The sequence below is a fragment of the Sphaeramia orbicularis genome, chromosome 4 (assembly GCF_902148855.1).
Source record: "Sphaeramia orbicularis chromosome 4, fSphaOr1.1, whole genome shotgun sequence".
Lineage (NCBI taxonomy): Eukaryota > Metazoa > Chordata > Actinopteri > Kurtiformes > Apogonidae > Sphaeramia > Sphaeramia orbicularis.
In genome coordinates, this window is record NC_043960.1 from 38,366,848 (window position 1) to 38,388,029 (window position 21,182).

The 21,182-nt window shown below is 38.9% G+C and overlaps 2 protein-coding genes across 2 annotated transcripts in view; both read left to right on the top strand.

Annotated features, from left to right (window-relative positions):
* The window catches only part of ssbp4 (single stranded DNA binding protein 4), a 105,386-nt gene extending 91,388 nt beyond the window's left edge, over positions 1–13,998 (top strand). The window contains exons 6-17 of the mRNA XM_030131942.1: positions 91–174; positions 2,120–2,246; positions 3,024–3,091; positions 5,270–5,334; positions 6,409–6,454; positions 6,542–6,577; positions 6,700–6,754; positions 8,525–8,595; positions 8,729–8,807; positions 9,213–9,241; positions 9,337–9,438; positions 10,695–13,998. Of these exons, the coding sequence (XP_029987802.1) occupies positions 91–174; positions 2,120–2,246; positions 3,024–3,091; positions 5,270–5,334; positions 6,409–6,454; positions 6,542–6,577; positions 6,700–6,754; positions 8,525–8,595; positions 8,729–8,807; positions 9,213–9,241; positions 9,337–9,438; positions 10,695–10,724 (792 nt within the window). The 3' untranslated portion in view covers positions 10,725–13,998. The remainder of the gene's footprint in view (positions 1–90; positions 175–2,119; positions 2,247–3,023; positions 3,092–5,269; positions 5,335–6,408; positions 6,455–6,541; positions 6,578–6,699; positions 6,755–8,524; positions 8,596–8,728; positions 8,808–9,212; positions 9,242–9,336; positions 9,439–10,694) is intronic.
* Positions 13,999–14,972: 974 nt separating this feature from the next.
* fkbp8 (FKBP prolyl isomerase 8) lies at positions 14,973–21,102 on the top strand. The gene is made up of 9 exons (XM_030131939.1): positions 14,973–15,080; positions 15,673–15,942; positions 16,154–16,323; positions 16,549–16,637; positions 16,941–17,161; positions 17,454–17,626; positions 17,719–17,796; positions 19,560–19,694; positions 19,950–21,102. Exons 2-9 carry the CDS (start codon positions 15,684–15,686, stop codon positions 20,034–20,036), a joined length of 1,212 nt encoding a protein of 403 aa, XP_029987799.1. The 5' UTR covers positions 14,973–15,080; positions 15,673–15,683; the 3' UTR covers positions 20,037–21,102.
* The last annotated feature ends 80 nt before the right edge of the window (positions 21,103–21,182 follow it).

Below are 21,182 nucleotides of genomic sequence, written 5' to 3' on the forward strand. Positions count from 1 at the left end.
TGGTGAGAAGGATTTTAATGTGTGTTTGTTGAATATAATGAATTGCTTTAACAATTTATTGACATCTTTCTGCTTTGTCTGTCTTACCAGGGTCCTCCTGGATCCCAGCCTTCCCCTCACACACAGCCTCCCCCACACAACCCCAGTAATCCCATGATGGGACCTCACGGACAGGTAAGAGGGAAACATTAACACACACAGCCATTCTCTTCCCTTATCTGCTTTTTTCACTCAGTCACTCCCTCATTCGCTCACACAACATCACTGAGCAAACAGCACACACAGGTCCCTTGTTGTGCGAACAGATAGGACAGGCAGCATCCACGATGGCGGGTTGGATTAATAATTTAGCTGTGTTGGCCCAGCTGTAAGGAGTTGAGGTGCATCTGGAGGGCCTTCTCTCTCCCTCAGCCCAGCACTCACCATCCCATAGTCCATCAATAGACCATTAATATTGCAGTACAGCCTGACACAGCGCAGCTCCTTGTGCACAAATCCACCACAATATGGAGGAGAGGAGAGGAGAGGAGAGGAGAGGAGAGGAGAGGAGAGGAGAGGAGAGGAGAGGAGAGGAGAGGAGAGGAGAGGAGGAGGAGGAGGAGGAGGAGGAAGAGGTAACCAAGAAAACAGTAGTAAGTCAGTTGTCGCCTCCAGCTGGAGTTATATAACTCATCCTCCACTTGCCCCAACAGTACAATATAGACACCCATAAATGGACATAGAATACATGGAGTATATAATGACCGTCAAAAGCCAGTTTTGTTGTATTTGTACTATCTGTTGTTATCTCTGCGTGAAGATGATGATATGAAAATGATTCTGCTGTTCATGCTCCAAAACCCACCACTCTTACCCGATCCACATTCAAATCAGCATGTTTCCCCTTGATACGTAAATAGCAGGATTGAGTTTGGAATTAATTCTTATCATCTGACACTGAAATATGGCTTACTAGATGTGGGTATTTGTAGTTCCAGCGTACTCTCATCGGTAATTCTGCAAACCATCTGTCTGGGGTGCTTTACATTATTTACTAGTTGAGCGCTGCCTCTGTGTGTATGCGTGTGTGTGTGTGTGTGTGTGTGTGTGAGAGAGAGAGAGAGTCTTGGCCAGTCTGTTTTTGTCCCCCCTTTGCAGAAACATCTGGGTGGATAGCGCCTTCACTTTCTGTTATGAATCACACTATCCAGTCTGGTGTCTGCTGGAGCGGATACAGTCAAAAAATATCAAGCACGTGTCCAGATGCACAGACCGTATTTGTAGGCAATGTAAAACATTGCTTCCGTCTGTTCTTTCCCTTCCCTTCATCGAACTGTGACATGCCTCTCCTCTTTTTCACCACCACTTTTCTCTCCTTTCTATTGTTCAAGTTTCTATTCTGTATGTTTTCTATCTTTCCTCATCTCTTATCTGTCCTCCTTTACCTTTATCCTAATGGATTTTACCACCTGAGGTCTTACTTTCCAAAACTTAGTGACAGGCCCCACCTTCCTGAGAAATTTAACAAAACTACTGAAGTACTTCATTCTGAAAACACAATAGCTCCCCCTGCTGACATGCAACTTAAGCTTTCATAACTTGGTAAGTCATATATTCATATACAGTGTAAAGATATGGTTTATATATACACGGAGAATCTTAAAGGTAAAAACCACAGCTGAAACACAGTTTTTGATCGTTTTCAGACTCCCTCCATTTACAGCTCACACTAAATAAAGACAGTGGCTGTTCTAATACACCATGGAGTTGACTGAGATTTACATATGCTTTGTTTTTTTTTATACTTGAATTAAATATTGTAGTGGTGCTCCCAGTTTCTGACAAGGCGTGCATCTTGAGAGTGATGTGATGTGACTGTATTTTATGTCAAGTGGTTTGTCTTTTAATGACTCTTGTGACATTAATCTGACAAGCTCAACTTACATGTCAGTGTAATTGAGTATGTGACACTACAGTGTTTTTTTTTCAGTAGAGGTTAACAAATGTTGTCGTTTTTACCAGCTGCTCATAGTTGCGGTGTTTTTTTGCAAAGCCTGTTCCTTAAAAAACATCAGCAATCAGTAAGTTATTATCCCCCTGAAATAAAGTCATCTTTGTCCTTCCTCTGTCCTTCCTGCAGCCATTCATGTCGCCACGGTACCCAGGTGGCCCAAGGCCCTCTCTCCGTATGCCAAACCAGCCTCCTGGGAGCATCCCTGGGTCACAGCCCCTTCTGCCAAACAGCCTGGACCCCACCAGACCACAAGGTACTGACAAAAGGGAGACAGAATGGTGTTATTTGACAGGAACTGCACATAATCTCCCACATATTAGCCCAGTGTTTTTCAACCTTGGGGTCGGGACCCCACGTGGGGTCGCCTGGAATTCAAAAGGGGTCGCCTGAAATTTCTAGTAATTGATAAAAAAAACAAACAAACAACACCTTACTAATAAAAAATATATGGTAAGTTGAGAGACAATCACAATCCATAAAAGACATGACAAACTGTGAAGCTGAAACTGAAGCACTGTGGTACTGTTTATCTTTCTAATGTTCATTGTGGTCAGTTTCAGATGCTGCAGCTCTTTCATAATTCATAGTTTGAGTTATTGTTTGTTTAGTATTAATTGTCAGCCTTGTAAATCCAAGATGGACTGACTGTACATATCCTGACCAAGGAAAATCAAATTCTCACTTTGTGCAGTAATCTACACCTGGCTTTTCTGCCTCCGTCCATAATAATATACATTATATAGACTAAATGTCGTCTAAAATTAGTGTTTATTTGCAACATAGAATAGCAAACTATTACATGATCAAAAACAAATTAATTTTAGCAAAAAAAAAAAAAAAAAGTCTGAGTTTTGAATGTCTGAGGTCGCCAGAAATTTGTGATGTTAAAATGGGGTCGAGAGCCAAAAAAGGTTGGAAACCACTCTATTAGCTTCTGAAATGACAGTGTTTTCTCTTCTTTTATGAAATTGTTATTGATCCACAATGTGCTGCCTTGCTAACAGGGTACTCTCTTTGTGTCTCTCTACAGGACATCCAAACATGGGCGGTCCAATGAGAATGAATCCCCCGCGAGGCATGGGAGGCATGGGCCCACAGGTAGGCATCAAGAGCACACTGCACCGCTGAAACTCCCAGAACACAAAAGGACAGTGTTAATAAAGCAAGACAGGACGTTGGATGGTGTCCTTCAGCTCTACCGACCCACTGCACTCCCACTCTGCAGCTGCCACACAGCCAGATTTGGTGCTCGTAATGTCAGTTTATGAACAAACCCAATGTTTGGTTGCCCTTCATTACAGCCCACCGTAAAAAGAGCTATAATGTCAAACCGGCAGCCTATAAAACCACACGCAGATAATCCTTCCTCTCTACTGAAGAGAAATTTGGTTCTGCCAGTCTCGTAACTTTGCCTTTAAATGTCAGAAGCGCTTTGATGATTAGCTTGGCTCTGACCAGTGCACCCACGGCCAACGCCAGTTCTACAAGTTAAATCATACTCGCCGACTCCCACGTTGCGAGGAGAACAGAGGCGGAATACTCAGACTGACACCAACACAATTTCACCAAGAATGATGCCAAATACAGACTTTTTACTGGTTTTATTTTCTCAGTTTGATCTATGTCAGTATGATTCAGTGTAATCTATAAGACGGTTTAGCAATTGTGACTTTGTGAACTATTACCCGGACCAGATAGCTGTTTCATTCTGCACCCAACCACCTCCTGCTTCAATAATTGTAACCAAAAATGATGCCAACTGCAGACTGTTTCCTGGTTTCCTTTTTCCAAATCTAATATATATCTCAATTTATTCATGATTCAGTGTAATATCAGGCTTGCAGGGTATTGGGAGAAAAAAAATGACATTGCAGTTTTTTTTCCTGCTTTGTGCATTACAACATGAAAAAACACAGGAATTCTTCACAGATATCCTTAAAATGCACCTATTTGGAAAGAATTAATCATTCAAGAATAATTGGGGGGGCTTTGGTAGAGAGTCCGCTTGTAATGAAATGCACCATTTGATGAAAAAGTTGTGGGCGATATTAGAATTGCTATTTGAGTGTACATGTTCAGTTATCAAAGAAGCATTCAAAAAACTGAAAGATCTACAAAAGGTAGCAGCTTTCTTTTTACACTTTACAAAGTACTTCTCTCAGCTTAGTGTCTGTGCTTCCAAAGTACAACCATACAATAGGGATTGTTTATTTTTTCATTTCCGCTAATAGATCACCCTAAATAATCCTAAATGTTACACGCCGGACCTTTTAATTGCAGCATTTGCGATTATGTAATTGCACAGGATGATATTACAATTGTTATTTGACTCCAGTGCTACAGTTGGTTCCAATAAAAGAGGAACACGGTGACTTCTGTTCAAAAGTGACTTTGGAAAGTATTAATGAATAAGTTGAATCCATGGGTAGACCATGAAGGCAGTGTTGACAAAGTACCCGCTCTTGGTCAGCACGATTCTCTCTGTAGCTGAAATAAGTCCATACAATTTTTGTTCTGTTCTTTTTGAAGTCAAATCTTCTTTTCTTCTGCTCCTTGTTAATTTTCAGGTTCCAGTTGAGTTACCTTACTTACTTGACTGTTACCACAGTGTGAATGTTGTGTAAAACGATATATAATCCAGCCTTAGAGATGCTTCAACTGGTGACTTTTTCCCGTATTACTCGGACCAGACTGCTGTTTCATTCTGCACCTCCCATTTCAGCATCACCTCACACAAACACACACATATACACCGTCTCCCTGTGCCCCTCGGCCTCTCTCTGTGCCACCCTGGCTCGGTGACTTTGGCATCGAGCATACCAGCAGCTGGTGTGGCATCTGCTCGACAAGTGTAATCGTCTGCTGAACAAAACTCTTCCTCTGAGTGGAGCAGCTCTCTGGCCTGCCCCCCTACTCTCTCCCTCTGTCTCAGTCACACACACACAAACACACACATCCATGCATAAGGACAGGCATGTAGTGCCAGCCAAACTCGCCTGCTGGGCAGCCATGAAAACATACACACAAACACACAGAGGGGAGCATAGACACATAGCTACACATATACAAGGACACACAGACAGTACGACACAAACACACACAGCTGTCCCCTCTCACACACGGCCCACACACAGCCCATACATGCCCATAATTAAACACTACTTAGTGGGAGACATGATCGTGGTTGACCTTCATTAAGATTCAAACCTTTCTGTTCAACTTAGACAGAGCAGGTGTGAGACGCTATGCTAACTGTGTGTTCCTGTGTTTGTGTAGAACTACGGCGGAGGGATGAGGCCTCCTCCGAACTCCATGGGTCCAGGAATGCCAGGCATGAACATGTAGGTAGACTGAAAACACTGAACTATGAGTTGAATGTCAAACTCCAAACCCACAACTTTAGTTATTAGTTTTTATTTCTGCTACTATTGAACCATTTTTCCCACCAGTTGAATTGCTGGTATCTGGGAAAGTGGTGAAATCCTCCCTTGTGTTGTAAACAAGGTAAATACACCCAGGTCCATAAAGTGCAAAAGATCAAACAGGAACAAAGAACATGCAGCAAAAAAAGGATATTTACAAGAAAATAAATCATATAAACATCAATAGGTTGTAAAAACCTACCCTCTAATCAACTTCAGGAAAGCTAAATTAATACCTCACACAAGAGAATGTGGTTTCTGCACAAAGAGTATACAATTGTATTATGTATTATATATACAGTTACAGAAAAAATTATTAGACCATCAAAAATCATCAAAAACAATGGTCATGCAATCAAGTACTAACTCCTGTGTGTATCATGTGACTAAAACAGACAGAAACTGTAACTCTGTTCATTTGCATCACAAAACTAACTTTACTTTGTTGCTATAGCAGTGCATATCTATTGGTCATAAATGATAATGAGCAGGGTTATTGTAGTTAATGAAAACTAAAACTAGCAGCAGGAAATGAAAAAGACAGAAATGCACAGCACAAAACAATAGAGATGAAAAAGAGGCAAACTCAGCTTTGTTTTGGTTTCCCACCACTGTTAATGCTCAATAGGAGACTTTTAATAAATAATGGTTTTGGAAACCATGTTTGATGTCATGCATGGTGTCATTGGACTTTTTCAACTTCTAAAATCATTAGTTTCCTCATTATACTATTATTATTATTATTATTATTATTATTATTATTATTATTATTATAACACCTAATTAAAACTCAACTAAAACTCTTTCTGCATTTGTAAAATTAACTGAATATGAACTCAAATCAAAAGCCAAACTGAAAGACTGAATAAAAATAAATACAGTGACAAACTACAAATTGTAATACATTGAATCTGCATGTAACCTGTTTTTAAAAATGACACACAACTTTGTGTGGGAGATGTTTGGTATTAATTCCTGTCTCATTGTGTCCAGGGGTCCTGGTGGAAGAGGTCCTTGGCCAAACCCCAACAACAATTCAGTGAGTTACATTCCCATGGTACATGTTTATATCCCATATCGCCGATAATGTTTACAATAACCCATGTTTGATGTATTCTGTCCACAGATAGCATACTCGTCTTCATCTCCAGGGAACTACGTGGTAAGTGTCCCATCATGGACTTACATAAGACCGGGGGTGATAAAGTGCTCGTCACACAGCGATATCTAACAGACTCGCTGCCTCGGTGCTCACTTCTCTCCTCTTCTTTCTTTACCCCTCAGGGCCCTCCAGGGGGAGGCGGCCCACCAGGAACTCCCATCATGCCTAGCCCCGGAGGTGAGTTATACGCATCACTTTCCCTTCAGATTTCTTCTTTTATCCACTGTTCACTGAATGTGGGCTCTGTCTTAGAGACATCAAAACTTCTCTGTCAGACGCACATCTCTATTTGAGAGACAGGCAGTGATAGAAACTGAGGCAGGAGTATTAGGAATATTTTTGTACCTGTGAAATATTGAAAATGGTAAAATTATGAGCCTCGTGTGGAATTTTAAGACACAAATTATAAGTGTTGAAGTTGAAATCTGAGTGGATGTTAATTTTCAGTTTAGTTGCCTGTTAAGTTTATGCCAATAAATAATAATAATGAAATTATGCACATACATGTTATGAAGAAGAAGATGAGACATGGATTTGGCATAGAATTTTGGAACATACTTTATAAGACTCGTGATCTCTCTGTTTGCCTTATGTTAATTAAAATTGGATATGGCAGACATAACATAATATACACACACACACGCACACACACACACAAAGCTTATAACTGAAATATTTAACTAAGATAGAAAAGGTAAAAAAAAAAAAAGAGTGAGAGAGAGAGAACTTAAAAAATAAACCACTGCAGCATTAGTTCAGCTTTGAACTCATAGCTGAAGAATAGGATGTAATGACGTCATTAAAAGAACACCCACCTAAAAGATGTTGAAAAAATTATGAAACATGTTATTTCTGTTACTTTCACGTCACTGTTTGTATGCAGGTGAATGGAGATGTCAGGGTTATGTCAAATAATCACATTATGGCAATTATTTGATAATTATGACAGACCCAAATTACAATAAAGATTTTAAGGCAACATGCTTTAAAAAATGTCATTTGAAAGATCAGACAGTATTTTAGTGTTAGCTGTGTTTTCTAAAAGCTGAAAAGGTTGTATAAAAGCAAAGCAGTCAGTCTGCAATCAACTGAGTGACCCGTCTCAGCTTTGACCCATAAATTTAATATCTCTATGGAGGATTAGCCGAGAACAAAACACCGCGGGCTGATATCCTGTAGATGTTCTGTTTCTCTTGGCCTGTGGAGAGCCTCTTTTTGTGTCCACTATTTATTATTTATATACGTTCCTCTATTGTGATACGTTGCCGGGGCAACCTTTTGCACAAAAAGCTCCTGCACGTACGTACACTGGGAAGGAAAACATATTTCCACTGCACTCGCCAAGACTGCGCAAACACTCACAAAGTCATGCGCACAAAAACACACACAACCACCCACAAAAATGAACACCTCCCACTCAGTGCTGCCCCCCTCCTCTAGTCACGAAAACACAAGCAAGACAGAGGGACATTAACAGGCTTGAATCTCTTCACCACTTAAATACTGTATTAGCCTCTTTCCATCTATTTGCTTTTTTTTTCTCATCTTTTCTTAGTTTTCTGCTCACAACTTTATGCCTTCAATGTCAGATCGAGGTCACCTTGTCCTGAATCTTTTAAGGACAGACACATGATGAGCAACACCATGTTCTAGTTCCTACTAAGTCACCACCTTATATAATAATATGGTCTAATCTTCTGAATATAAGGGGGTTCTTTCATCACACAGGAAGCAGTTGATTAACAGACTTATCCACTCCCACAAGTGGTCTTTGTTCAGCATAAATACAAACATATGTATTTGTATATATCAAATAATGGAACAGATAAACCAAATCTGTCTCAGAAACACTGGAGAGTAATGCCAGTCCAGCATTTTATGTGGTTAGATTTTTATCACCCATGCTTCATTTAAAGAACATTAAACTAAACTGTCCTGCCTTTATAGATTCAACAAACTCAAGTGAAAACATCTACACAATGATGAACCCCATCGGTCCTGGTGGAAACAGACCCAATGTAAGTAATGTGATGTGTAATGTTAGTCATTTTGTTTGATTTTAATATGTATAACATATAGAACCTTGATACCCTACAATTAAAAAGGTATGAATCAATGACCTTTGTCAATTTCTCTGTTATCTTTCTTTAGTTCCCTATGGGGCCTGGTCCTGACGGGCCTATGGGTGGAATGGGTGCTATGGAGCAACATCATATGAATGGATCACTAGGTGAGTTGTGGCAGATTCTTAACTAAGCTTTCATTGTATAGTAGCCGGATCTTGGTGTTATTGTGAATACAGCCAGTGAAAAGGACTTTTAGAAGTAAGAGTCTGCCCCCTTCTGGCTTGTAGAGGAAGTGGCATGTGTTGTACCAGTATTGATCACAGCTAAAACAGATTAGTGGGGCAGTGAGTAGGCCAATTGATTCTGTAGATTGTCGAGACGTGATCAGTGAAGCTGTTGAAGTTGTTGCTCATCTGTATCTGAAACAAACAGCTTAATTAAAGGTCATTACTTTTGAGAGGAAAGGCTGCTTGTGTTTGCTGGCTATCCTGAACTGAGTTATTGCCAGAAATAGTTCACTTTTACCTGATAATGATTGTGGTTTCCCTTCTTTCAACCTCTTATCACAGGCTCTGGTGACATGGATGGGTTGCCAAAGGTGAGATATGTCAATTAATCAATCAATGGATTTATGTTTGTTTGCATTTTATATGTTTCTATATGTTTCATTGCTTTGGATCTTCTGTGTTACAGAACTCTCCCAACAACATGGCAGGCATGAACAATCCCCCCGGCACTCCTCGGGATGACGGCGAGATGGCAGGCAACTTTTTAAACCCATTCCAAAGTGAAAGTGTAAGTACCAAAACTAAAAAAAAAAATCACCTCTTTAACTCATAAAGACCCAAACATCCACCATAGAATACAATTTTCTACTGATCAGAAATGTTTAATGCCTGTTCATCCACCAATCCTATCAGTACATGTAAATAATTGGTGTAAAATGCAGTTTGTCATCTTTTCATGGTCATCAGATATGACCCATCTGGACGTTCAGAAGCTCTGTAGTGAACATTGAAACACTCATCTTCTACGATTTTGATTCACCAGTAAAACCAATGGAGTTTGATAAATGACAGTGGTTGGAGACACTTAGTTTATGTTCAGTTATTGATATATTTGCTGAAAAAGTCACTTTTTCTTCAGTTTTCTCTGTTTCTGATATAATAACCATCAACTTTAATCTGAGCTTTTGTGAACATCTATATGATTAGTGAATTAAATATAGGAAAATAGCAGATTTTCATTGAAAAGATTCAAAATACAGAGAATAATATTAAAACAAATTGTGAAAAATCATTTAAGAAAGGTTAAATACAAAGAAAAATTAATTTGGGAACTGTCATAAAAGTAGCACTGGGTCTTTATGGGTTAAACTGGGAACAAGACTATAAATAATCAGATCATAGCAGGGTTCAAGAAATACTGATTGATTTATCCTGTAAGGAAAACAATGATGCAACATCCTTATTTATTGTGCGAGTTAGTTATGCATAAGCTATTTAAAATGTCAAAACCCCTGCTCATTAGAGGATCATATATTCAACATATGTACAGTGATTTTATTTTTCCCAGAATGGTTAAACTCAGCCCACAATGTTATATCAAGCTCAATATGTTGTTATTGTATATTGTGTTTCAAGCTTTACCTAACAAGGAAAACACATAGCATGTACAAACACAAGCATGGAGATCTACAAAATGTGCTTTTTCCTAATGCATGGAAAGAATGCCATTAATATGAGACTCACATTTTTGCTGCAGTATCTTCACTTTGATCTGAAATTCCTTAACATTTTCCTCTTGGGCTGAACTATGCTCTGCTTGCTGCTCATTTACTGACATAGTAAAGAAAATTTGGGCGTAAATTAATTAATTAAAAAGGGTTGATTGTAATGTGTGTAATGTATGCTGCAAAAGGCTGGTGTTCTGGATATGGCATTTAGTTTAGCTAGTTGTATTGCTTTAATCCTGTACTGGGTAGTATAAAAGGTTTAATATAGTTTTGGCTTATCTTTTCTCCCCTCCCTCTCTTTTTTCTCTCTTTACAGTATTCACCCAACATGACGATGAGTGTGTGAATTTTTTTATTTTATCTTTTATTTTATTTATTTCTATCATCTCCCCCTCTTCTAATGTTCCTTTCCCATCCACCGTGGTGCGTCTTGCATTACCCTCCCTCCCTATCTCCTCCTCCTCCTCCTCATGGATGGTGTGCTGTGCCACACAGCCCCTGGGGATGCCCCTGGAAGGCAGGACTCCCCTCAAGGCCCCCCATCCCAATGCCTGTAAAATGGGCGTAAGAACATGAAACGGCCTCCAAGCAACAGGAAAGGTCTCCTCTCCTGCTCTTCGCCACGCCTGCTGGGCTTTTATCACAGAGCCTAGGACACTGAAAGCCCGAACCTGCTCCAAGCCTTGTCACTCCCAAACCCAAAACCTGCCCACATGGGTGGCATTCAAGTCCAATAAAGATGCCCCCGTGCATCCAGCTCCACTCTACCACTCCATCATACCACGCTGATCATAACTTATGAGGGAACGCAGTAGTTGACTGATAGGGGTCAAAAACCCTCATTCAATAACTCTGCTACTATGGCAGAAAAAATTGAACTGATAATGTTATTTTAGGGCAAAAAGTGGTTTTCATTAAATGTTTGTATTTTTGTTGTTGATATTATTATTGTTCTAATTTTCATAATTGATATTATTCTACTAATGTAGTTATGATTTTCTGTAAAGGGCACATTTTATTTCAGCAGCAGCATCAACAATGACAGAATAAGCACACGATTGAAAAATGCACAATGATTTCCTGTTTACATGATTTTAGGTATTTGATGTTTGTTTTGTTTTTGTCAGTCAGTCTCACTTCACATACCTCTCCTTAAAGCTTCCTAGAAACTTGTAGCTTGCATCTGCCATTTAAGTGTTTGTAGCACCATTTTTCATGAACATTTAAAGGGTAAGAGTGATTTGGATAACTGACTGCCTTTACCTTTAATGAAGTAGTTTGCGCTGAAATGTTGGCATTTTGGCTCAAACTATCCGTACAGTAACAGAGTCTTTGTCAGAGCGTTGCTTTTTTCTGGTACAGTGTCATGTGATGCACCTCAACGATCAGATGTTTAACTATTTTGTCTTAATAAGCACCCCCTTCTCACAATTACTGTTTGTTTTAGTGCTTGGGAATGGCTCTGATAAAATCCTGAGATGATTGGCAGGATAGCTGGCTTTGAGCCTCCATATTCATTCAATAGCAGAAAGATAAAGAGAGAGTTTTGTAGATCCTCTTGTCTCTTCTTTGGATTTGGTCTTGTCTGTAAATACAACATATTTAGCTTGTATTGTGGTTGTTTTATTATTTTTCTTATTGACAAGTTGTCTGTGAATCCTAAAACATGGCTCCTTCCCCTTCATGGCTTTGTTCTGTTTCATCCTCATCGTGGACTCTCAACTGGCACCGTTTTTACTCCCGAGGCTCATCCCGGTTTCTCACCGATCGGACCGGGACACAAAGTGGGACTTCTGACACACTCACAGAGCCGTGTCTCTTTATTTAACTTTGGGGTTGAACTTGCAGATCCTGTTATGACCCACCCTCTTAAAGCCAGACCAGACAGAATAAATGACTGTCTTGCTGAAGCTCCCATCGACCAGTTGCCTCATTGAGTTCCATATGTACCGTATGAGATAATGGATCCAAGGTGTTGATGATGGGAGTAGAGTGATGGACCTTGGGGTTAGTAGACCATGCAGCCACATCAGTCTAAAGAAGAGGAACAATAAAACGATACTTTTGTAATGGATATATATTTCCATCTTGTGGATTGTTTTCAGCAGATTGTTTTTATTTTAAATGTATTCATCAGAAAAAAAAATTAAAGCCCGTAGAATCTGCACACAAAGAAAAGTATAATTTTGTATTACACTATTTAATTTGTTTCTTTTGGTATGTTATGTATCTTTGGCCTGATCAACTCTGTCAGTGTTTCTAAGGGATTAATAACTGTATCTTTCATGGCCTCACACTGCAGCACTTACTTCGCGGCTGTGCTCAAACCCACAATAACGAAACAACCATTGTAGCCTCTATGGGTAACGGTAATATACTTATCAATTTTCTGATATAAATGTGAACAGATTGTACCCACAGTTTTAACAGGGACATCTCCAGGATTTAGCTGTCAAGAGCCTGGGAAACAATCTCTCCCTGGTCACTGATAGCCTTCGATGTAGTGACACGCACCTCTCCTATTTTCTCCAATCCTACTCCTCCTCACCCCCTAATCCTCTGCCCTTCTATTTTAATTTTCTTTTCTTTCTTTCTTTTTTTTTTTTTGTAAATACTGTATAATGCATTTTGATATCATTGACATGTTTTGATATGTCAGTCACTACCAATGAATACAGCTGAAAGTAAATTATAAATAAACTGTCCATGTTTTTTCATAGAGAAAGGATGCGCTGACTATTTGGCTCATGTGGCTAAATTTCCATAAAAATGTATAGAATACAGTCACACAATAAATGCCGACTGTATGATAGAGACTTGTATGGCAAGGAGGATAGGACAGAGAGAGGACAGGACAGAGAGACGCAAACAAAGTTATTGACATGATTTCTCTTGCAGCTGTGGCGTCCTCGCTCTGCCCTTGTCTCCTTATGTTTCAGTGAAATGTTACCATTGGCTTTGAATGATTTTTTTTTTTGTAAAACAAAGGGCATCTTCTCTCAAAAAAACATGTGACCTCATACTGCAGTTTTTAATATGAAGGATTTTTATCAATTTAAGAAAACTTTTAAAGAGGAAAAATACTTAAGAGAACCTCATTTTAAATTAAGAAGAGATCAAAAAGTAATACTTATGGGGAAAAACTGTGTCCTTTGCTATTCGCTCCTGTAATAGCGTTGTATAGATTGAAGCTCTCTCACTGATCCTCTCTCAGTCCTCTGTGTATATCGATCGTTGGCCATCTCTGTACTTCTATTGTGATGTATAATACTGTACCATTAGGAAGATTTGCTGGTTGGGTGGGGTGGTTATGTTGAGTTGGGGAGGGACGGGGATAAAAGGGAAGGGGATATAAATGATTCTCCTGTACCGTTCATGGTCCTTTCTGATGACACGGCAGTATTCAATATGAAGCAGTCTGTCTCTTGGGTTTGCTTTGTATTTCATGGTAGGATAGTTCAGAATCTTGTCTTAGGGACTTAGGTGTCTTGTGTAGTTAATAAAGATGTTCTTTGTATGTTTCTTTATAATGTAAAGTTTCTTTAGACTGAAAGAAAAACAGATAATTTGCTTATCAAAAAAGAAACAATGCATCAATAATAAATGTCATTTGATTTTTACATTGTCGTTGGATTTTATTTCCTCAGGGTTGTCTGTATACAGTGCACACACACACAATATTTTTCTCTTTAAATCACAGGTACTTTTTGAGACTTAAACAAAAACTTGGTTGCTATTCATCTTGTTCTTTAGTGAGAATCCGTCTCAAACATTGTTTTGGTTTGCACATTACTGCATGCATCCTTGAAAAAAAAAGATTTATCTCTACCTGGTTATCCAGTCAAGGTTTAGAGCTCATCTTAAAATCCATGATTTAGTCAAGGTTAATTCATAGGGTTACTCAGTAGGCATATACCAAATAAATAAATAAATAAGAAAAATAATATATCGTATAAATTGTGCATAACAAATCTGACCAAATCTACAAACATTCATCTCTGTTTTTAAAAATATGGAGAATGCTGTGAAGGAAGAACGTCACTGTTTTTCTTGAGAGGGCATTATGGTTGAATAATTGTTATTCTGTTTTATTGTTCATTGTGTATCTTATATGTATTTTATATAGTTTTGACTTCTTTTTTTATGGCTGCTACCTTGGCTAAGTCTATCATGCAAAAAAGATTTCTAATCTCAATGGGACTTCTTGATTAAATAAAGGTAAACAAATAAATCCATAGAAAATTATAATTATTTTAAAGGCCAATTTTAATTAGTAAATGATGAAACCTATATGCAATACAGTAAGTTTTCCTTTCATTTTTCAATTTTTTAAATTATTAAATATAAATAGTGATAGACAAATGCTTTTTGGAGCTTCTATGAATACGATCATCTTCTGTCTATAGGTAGTACTAATGTCCAGACGCCATAGAGAGGATTGATGAGCCTAATATCTAAACCTATGAGGTCAAACATTAACATGCAGGAAAAGGTCCAATGGATGAGCAGGAGCTCAAGGTTAACAGGAAGCAGCAAGTCATACACTATTGGACACCGCGGTAAAGTCAGTTTGGCAATGGGTTCTCAACAACTTGGCTCACAAACCTCTTAACCAGCTCTATCCAACATGAAACTGACTTCGCTGTTGTGAGCTTGACAGAAGATTGGTCAGGACCAAAACAAGCCTGTGAAGACAGTGAAGGTAATCTAAAATTCTTTATGATAAACCTGTTTCTTGGGTGTGCCATTCCGTTTTTTACACCAGTTTCAAATCGATAAAACGCAAAATCATTGAACGATAACAGCACTTACTGTAGACTAACACATCCTAGCTAGTAGAAGACCAGCTAGATTAAAGCTAATGCTAGTTTGCTACCGTTAAGTTGCCCGGCTAGCATGTGTTAGCCGCAGCTATCTAGCTAGCTAGTCACTAGGAGTAGCCGGTTCAACTTGTCAGAAACTTCTGGAAACATTCATCTAGCTTGCCTACTGTCGTGCTTTTATTGGAGCAAAACAGGTCACACGTGTGTATCGTATAGTCTTTACTTTAGTTCACCAATTCTTTATGTTAATGCAATTAACCTTAGCATAATTCTGGATTGTAGTAACGCTAGCTAGTTAGTTGTCAGTCGTGTAAATATAACGACTGCCGCATTAGCATAGAAGTAACCCTTCTGTACGGTCTGCTGCAAGGAGATGCCTTATAAAACCGTGGTTTAAATTGGCTTTTAGTCTTGTGACAACCAAAGAATTCTAAGTTCATCTTATTGAAGCTATTAACATCCATTTTCAGGGCACTTTACGAATGACTGAAAAAGAGGAGACAATGGACATCTCTGACAACCAGGACAGTGCGCAGTCAGCAAAGAAGAACGGACGAACCTCGTTGCTGGACAGTGGGGAGGACTTTGAGGTCTTAAATGAAGAAGATATTGACGACGACCCTCCTCCACTGGAAGATGCCGGGGGTGGAAAATTGAAGAGCGAAGAGCAGAATGGAAAAGAAAATGTGGACACAGATTCAGACCCTTCAGGTCCAGTTGAAGAATGGTTGGATGTCTTGGGTATGTGACTCTTATGGACTTCATCCCAACATTCTGTTACTGATTACATACATGTATGAGATGTTTCATTGCAATAGTTGATTTTTATGAGCATCATAGTGGAGTAATTGCGCAAGCTTAAAAACGGAAAATGTGGTGATTTCTTTGGTTTTCAATTTTGTGCTTGCCAAAAAAGTGGCTCTGCTGGCCCTAAAATAATATCTGTCTAAAGGTAATGACCAGCTGAAGAAAAAAGTATTGGAGCCAGGGAAAGGGCGAGACAGTCGACCACAGAAAGGCCAGAATGTCAGGATTCATCTAAAGAGCTTTCTGACAGATGGGACGCCTGTCCAGGAGCAACGTGACCTCTGTTTCACACTGGGTGATGGAGATGTCATCCAGGTAAAAACTACCTCAGATAATATGTATATTCCCTTCAAAGAGTGATGTATAGTGGGTTAGTGGCACATAAAATGACAGTCACAATGAATATTATACATGTTTTATGTCCACAGCTACTATCAATATACAAGAAATTAAATGGAATCATTTATCAGTTAAAATGATAAAACTATAATTTTACCATGTTTTTCTGAATCTCTCTGCACTGACATTTTCTAATTTCAGGCTCTAGATCTCACAGTGCAGCTCATGGAAATGGAAGAGAAGGCTCTCATCCAGACTGATGCAAAATATGCATATGGTACTCGGGGGAGGTAGGCATTGTTTTAAGCAAACTGTTATAGAGTACTGTGTTAGCTGTTTTTTTTTTTTATTGTAATTATCCAAACATCTTCTATTTCAAGGCATACTGTGTAAAGTTAACCACAAATAAGAAAAAAGGCACACATTACATGACAAATAACAAACAAACCAAGTTATACTTAGCTTACAGAGAGTATTTTGGCATTTTCAGTTTCTAGGACTGTAATGGTCTAAATTCCTTGTGTGCAGTCTAGTTTTTAATGTCTCTTACTCATTTAGTTCTTCATCTTGGCTGCTTTTCTTTGTGTCTCCAGTGTTGACCCTGAAGTCCCCCCCAATGCTGAGTTGTCCTTGGAGGTTGAGCTGTTGGAGGCCACAGATGCTCCAGACTTGGAGCTACTTCCCCCTGTTGAAAAGATTGCCCTGGCCAGTCATAAAAGAGAGAGGGGCAATGTCCATTATCAACGTGGAGATTATGCTTTTGCCATCAATTCATATGGCATTGCCCTGCAGATAACAGAATCTAGTTCTAAAGGTGAGATCCAAGCTAAGAGGCCAGAAGCGCACAGGGTCTATTGGTCCATATAGGGCTTATGGGGTATTATGCACGTATGGAGTTTTGTACACAAAGAGCTTATTGAGCTTTGATTGTGGGGTTTAGAATATTTAGATTGAATCCAAAGAGGTTTTTTGTAATATGCTATAAATGGTCTAAACAGGCCAGTCAAAGGTATCTACAGATTTAATTAATATATAACTTGTGTTTATGTAATTAACTTAACTATGCTTTTTTTATTTTGTTGATGTTGTGCTTTCTTCTGTTTCAGTTGACATAAGTGCTGAGGAGGAGAAAGAACTGATAGATGTGAAAGTCAAGTGTTTAAACAACATGGCTGCTTCTCAACTGAAACTAGACCACTACGATGCAGCACTCAAATCTTGTGTCTCTGCATTGGCCCACCAACCCGAGAATATAAAAGCTCTTTTCCGTATGGGAAAGGTATGGTTTTGTTTTTTTAGTCTTTTTCTTTGAACTTAATTTTAATAGTATTTAGTTGATCCAGTTTTAACAAATGTGTCTTCCTGCTACAGGTATTGGCCTTACAAGGTGAATATACAGAAGCCATTCAAACTTTGAGGAAAGCACTGAAGTTGGAACCAAGCAACAAGGTGGTCATTGTTGTATTTGTACTATTGCAGCTTTTAATGTCACCAAATAGCTGTTCTGCCTTGTAGCCAGTAGATGGTGCCATATGCTCAGTTTTCACAATGCATAGTTTGTAGCAAGGTCAGGTGGACTGCTGAATCATCATTTCAGGGGATCTGTTTTCAGGTTGAGGCTGTAAATAGGTTTGCCCTGCACACCAGCCACATCTAATGCCTAGCTACAGTTCCTGTTCCCCTGCTTATTTATGCAAGTCTTTTGCTATCTGTGCACAGTTGACAGAACTCAGCTCTGTGTGTGGGCTTTTGGATCAGCTGTAAGCTGCAGCAGCACCGCACTCATGCCCAGAATCCCCCACTTCAGTCCTACACCAATCTGTGAAATGGCATGTGGCCTGGCTGCCACTTCAGCTTTTCATCGAACACATGCATTACAAATATAACAGATTCATACATTTTGTGATGTTTGAGTGCTGAATGACCCTGCATGGGAAAGGATTTCATATTTGAAGTACACAGGCACACTGTGGATGGTAAGCACCAGGAGGCCCTTTTACACAGCAACCATCAGTTTTATGCATGTCTGCACTGATGTCTTTGGAAATTGGTTGTGGTTTTTTTTTTGTTTTTTTTTTGTTCTAGTGTTCTAAAATAGACATTCAATTAATGCAGCAATAATAAAAAGAGTTTTTAACCAAACTCATGTTCAAACAACATGAGTTTAGTTAAGGAGAACAGTGGGTGTGCAATAACAATAACAGAATGTTCCCATTATAATCAATGAGGCGGTCTCAGACAGTCACAGGCATCATGGAGTGACAAGATGATGCATTCCCTTCCCCTGGAATTGACAGACATACTGTCTGCATTTATAGCAGTGGTGTCAGCTATTTACGCCTCCCCATCTTCAACTTTGATGGAAAAAAAATATTTGTCTGCTGTGTTGTCCAACACCTCTGGTATAGACAGACATCTTCAAACTGTCTCACTGAAGTATTTGGACAGACCAGTGCTGGTATACGTATGTTACGTGTTTGTTTTTATATACTTCATCCTTTCCCTGCATACAAGACAATCTGTTCCCCTTTTGCATTTCAGTAGGTAACTGATGATACATCAATGATGCCAAGTTGTCATGGGTGTCTTGCTCAAATACTGTTGTAAATGTATCTACTTAATCTTAGCAGACAGGAATAAACAAATCCTTATGATTGAGACTTGTAAAGACACTCACACTGAAGCTCTGTGTTGTTCCACCAGATTTTCTGCAACACTTTAACAAAGTACAAATTGTTGTCTCTGATAGGATTGGTTTGCCTAGTCAATCATCAGTTTTAAGAGCACTGAAGTGACTTAGATCTGAGACAATGTTTGAACAATAATTGAACTCGTGTTCTGGAATAATTTTGTGTATGTGAGCTACATGGTATGATAACTTTGTGATACAAGCCAGTGCACAAAAAAGAATTGCATAAAGTATTTGTTTTTCTGTATTTACTTCTAAATCATTGATCTCACGAACAATTGCAGCAATGGTCTCACCCATTCACTGCAGTGATAAAAATGCTTGATCATAACCCTTATAAAAAGCTTCTTGATGTCATCTATCATACTTCATATGTTTCTCATTGTCCATGTGGTAATGGGATTTTTTTGTCATTCTGGCCCATTTCTATTGGCAGAGGATGGGATGCTCTTAACATGCAGGAGGAGATTTGAATGGTTTACTCAATTGTATATGTCACACTTGGCTTGTTCTTATTTTATAGACTATACATGCAGAGCTCTCTAAGCTGGTGAAGAAGCACTCAGAACAGAGGGGAGCGGAGCAGGCCATGTACAAGAAGATGCTTGGTAACCCGAGCAGTAACAGTACACAGAAACACCGGGCCAAGTCTTCATGGGTAGGGCTGTTATTCTCTGAGAAAACAAAGGCTTTTTTAGGTTTAGAATTCCAGTTGAATCGTTTCGATGACATAATCATCTTATGCTAAGGCTGAATGAAATGATCTTTAATGGAATATTGATAAAGTCATTAACAAGTGCCGTAAGCAATGTATGAATATTTAAAGTCAAATGATTATCCTATTTTGAGCTTTTACTGTAATATTACTCTATCCAGAGTGATTATCATACACTGTGTATTCTTATTTCCCCAGGGTCTCAGCTGGAAGTGGCTGTTCGGTGCCACTGCTGTAGCCATCGGCGGCGTAGCATTATCCGTCGTCATAGCTGCTAGAAACTGAACCAAGTGTGAAGTGACAGCTTGAACCTACAATGTGAGAGCCTATACTCAGAAGCACATCTGGCCTTGCCTTCTGACTAGTGGTCAGCGGGGGTGGTGATCTCAGTCGGCCAGTCGCCTCTTCACTGTCACTGTCTTTTCTCTGCTATGTTTGAGAACTATATGTGACAACCCGTAACAAAACAATATTTGCATATGGAAAACTTGTCTCCAACTATATAAATGTGGAAGTTTATACATATCTGTCATGTTGCCAGGCACTGTTTTCTTTTGCCGCCACTGTTTTTGTCTATGGTAGTTAATGTAGATATCGTTAACTCACCAAAAGGATCAAGTCAAATCATTTCCCTTATAAGATAGCTACTGTGGTATGTTCCTAAGTTTTATAGTTTTGAGTGTCACATTGCGCATTTTAATTAATGTTAAAGACAGCATTTTTAATCATAGTTCAACGTCCTTTGTCTACTTTATGGAGTAATGCTGATGCTGAGGTGGCATCTTGTGCTCATTTCTGTCCCATTCCTTCAGGCTGGACTAGTGCACAGTGATTAGAAAAGTTGAAGCACTTGTCCAATGTCTTTTTGCCTTTCAGCTAAAGTAGACATTGTTTTTTTCTATTCTATTGTTACTGTCTAAATCAGGGCAAAGAACGGTACACAGAATGTTATCAGATTACATAATAAAACAGAGGAAGAATTTATTTTATTAATCCTTTTCTCTCTATTATACCTCAGTTTCTGATTACTAAGACCAAATGCTAAAAGGTGTCTCAGTGAAATGATAGATGTGTATGTCTTGTGACCCATTCATGTTTGCCTGTGAAAATTCTTTGATTATGTTCGTTAGTTGCTTATTTATTCCAATGTTTTTGCTCTGATTACTTTCTTGCATAAATATGACATCTCTGAGTCTGTGGATTCTTCTGAATCTGTGGTCAACAGAGCCAAAAGTTGCATTTTGTGTTCGGTTCGAGACAAAGTGATTGATAAGTTTTTTTTCTGTTCCTGACATTCCCTTTATTGATAATTTTATATTCATCACAATAAAATGTGTGTTATCAAAGTGCAGTTTCCTTCTCAGTCTGAACTGGACTTGGAATTCCTTTTAGTAGTGTTTATCACAGACCTCAATGACTAGGAATTTAGTA

Coding starts and splice junctions, on each gene's coding strand:
- fkbp8 (XM_030131939.1), top strand. CDS start 15,684: ATGACTGAAAAAGAGGAGACAATGGACATCTCTGACAACCAGGACAGT. Junction 15,943..16,153: donor AGAATGGTTGGATGTCTTGG/GTATGTGACTCT, acceptor ATCTGTCTAAAG/GTAATGACCAGCTGAAGAAA. Junction 16,324..16,548: donor GTGATGGAGATGTCATCCAG/GTAAAAACTACC, acceptor TTCTAATTTCAG/GCTCTAGATCTCACAGTGCA.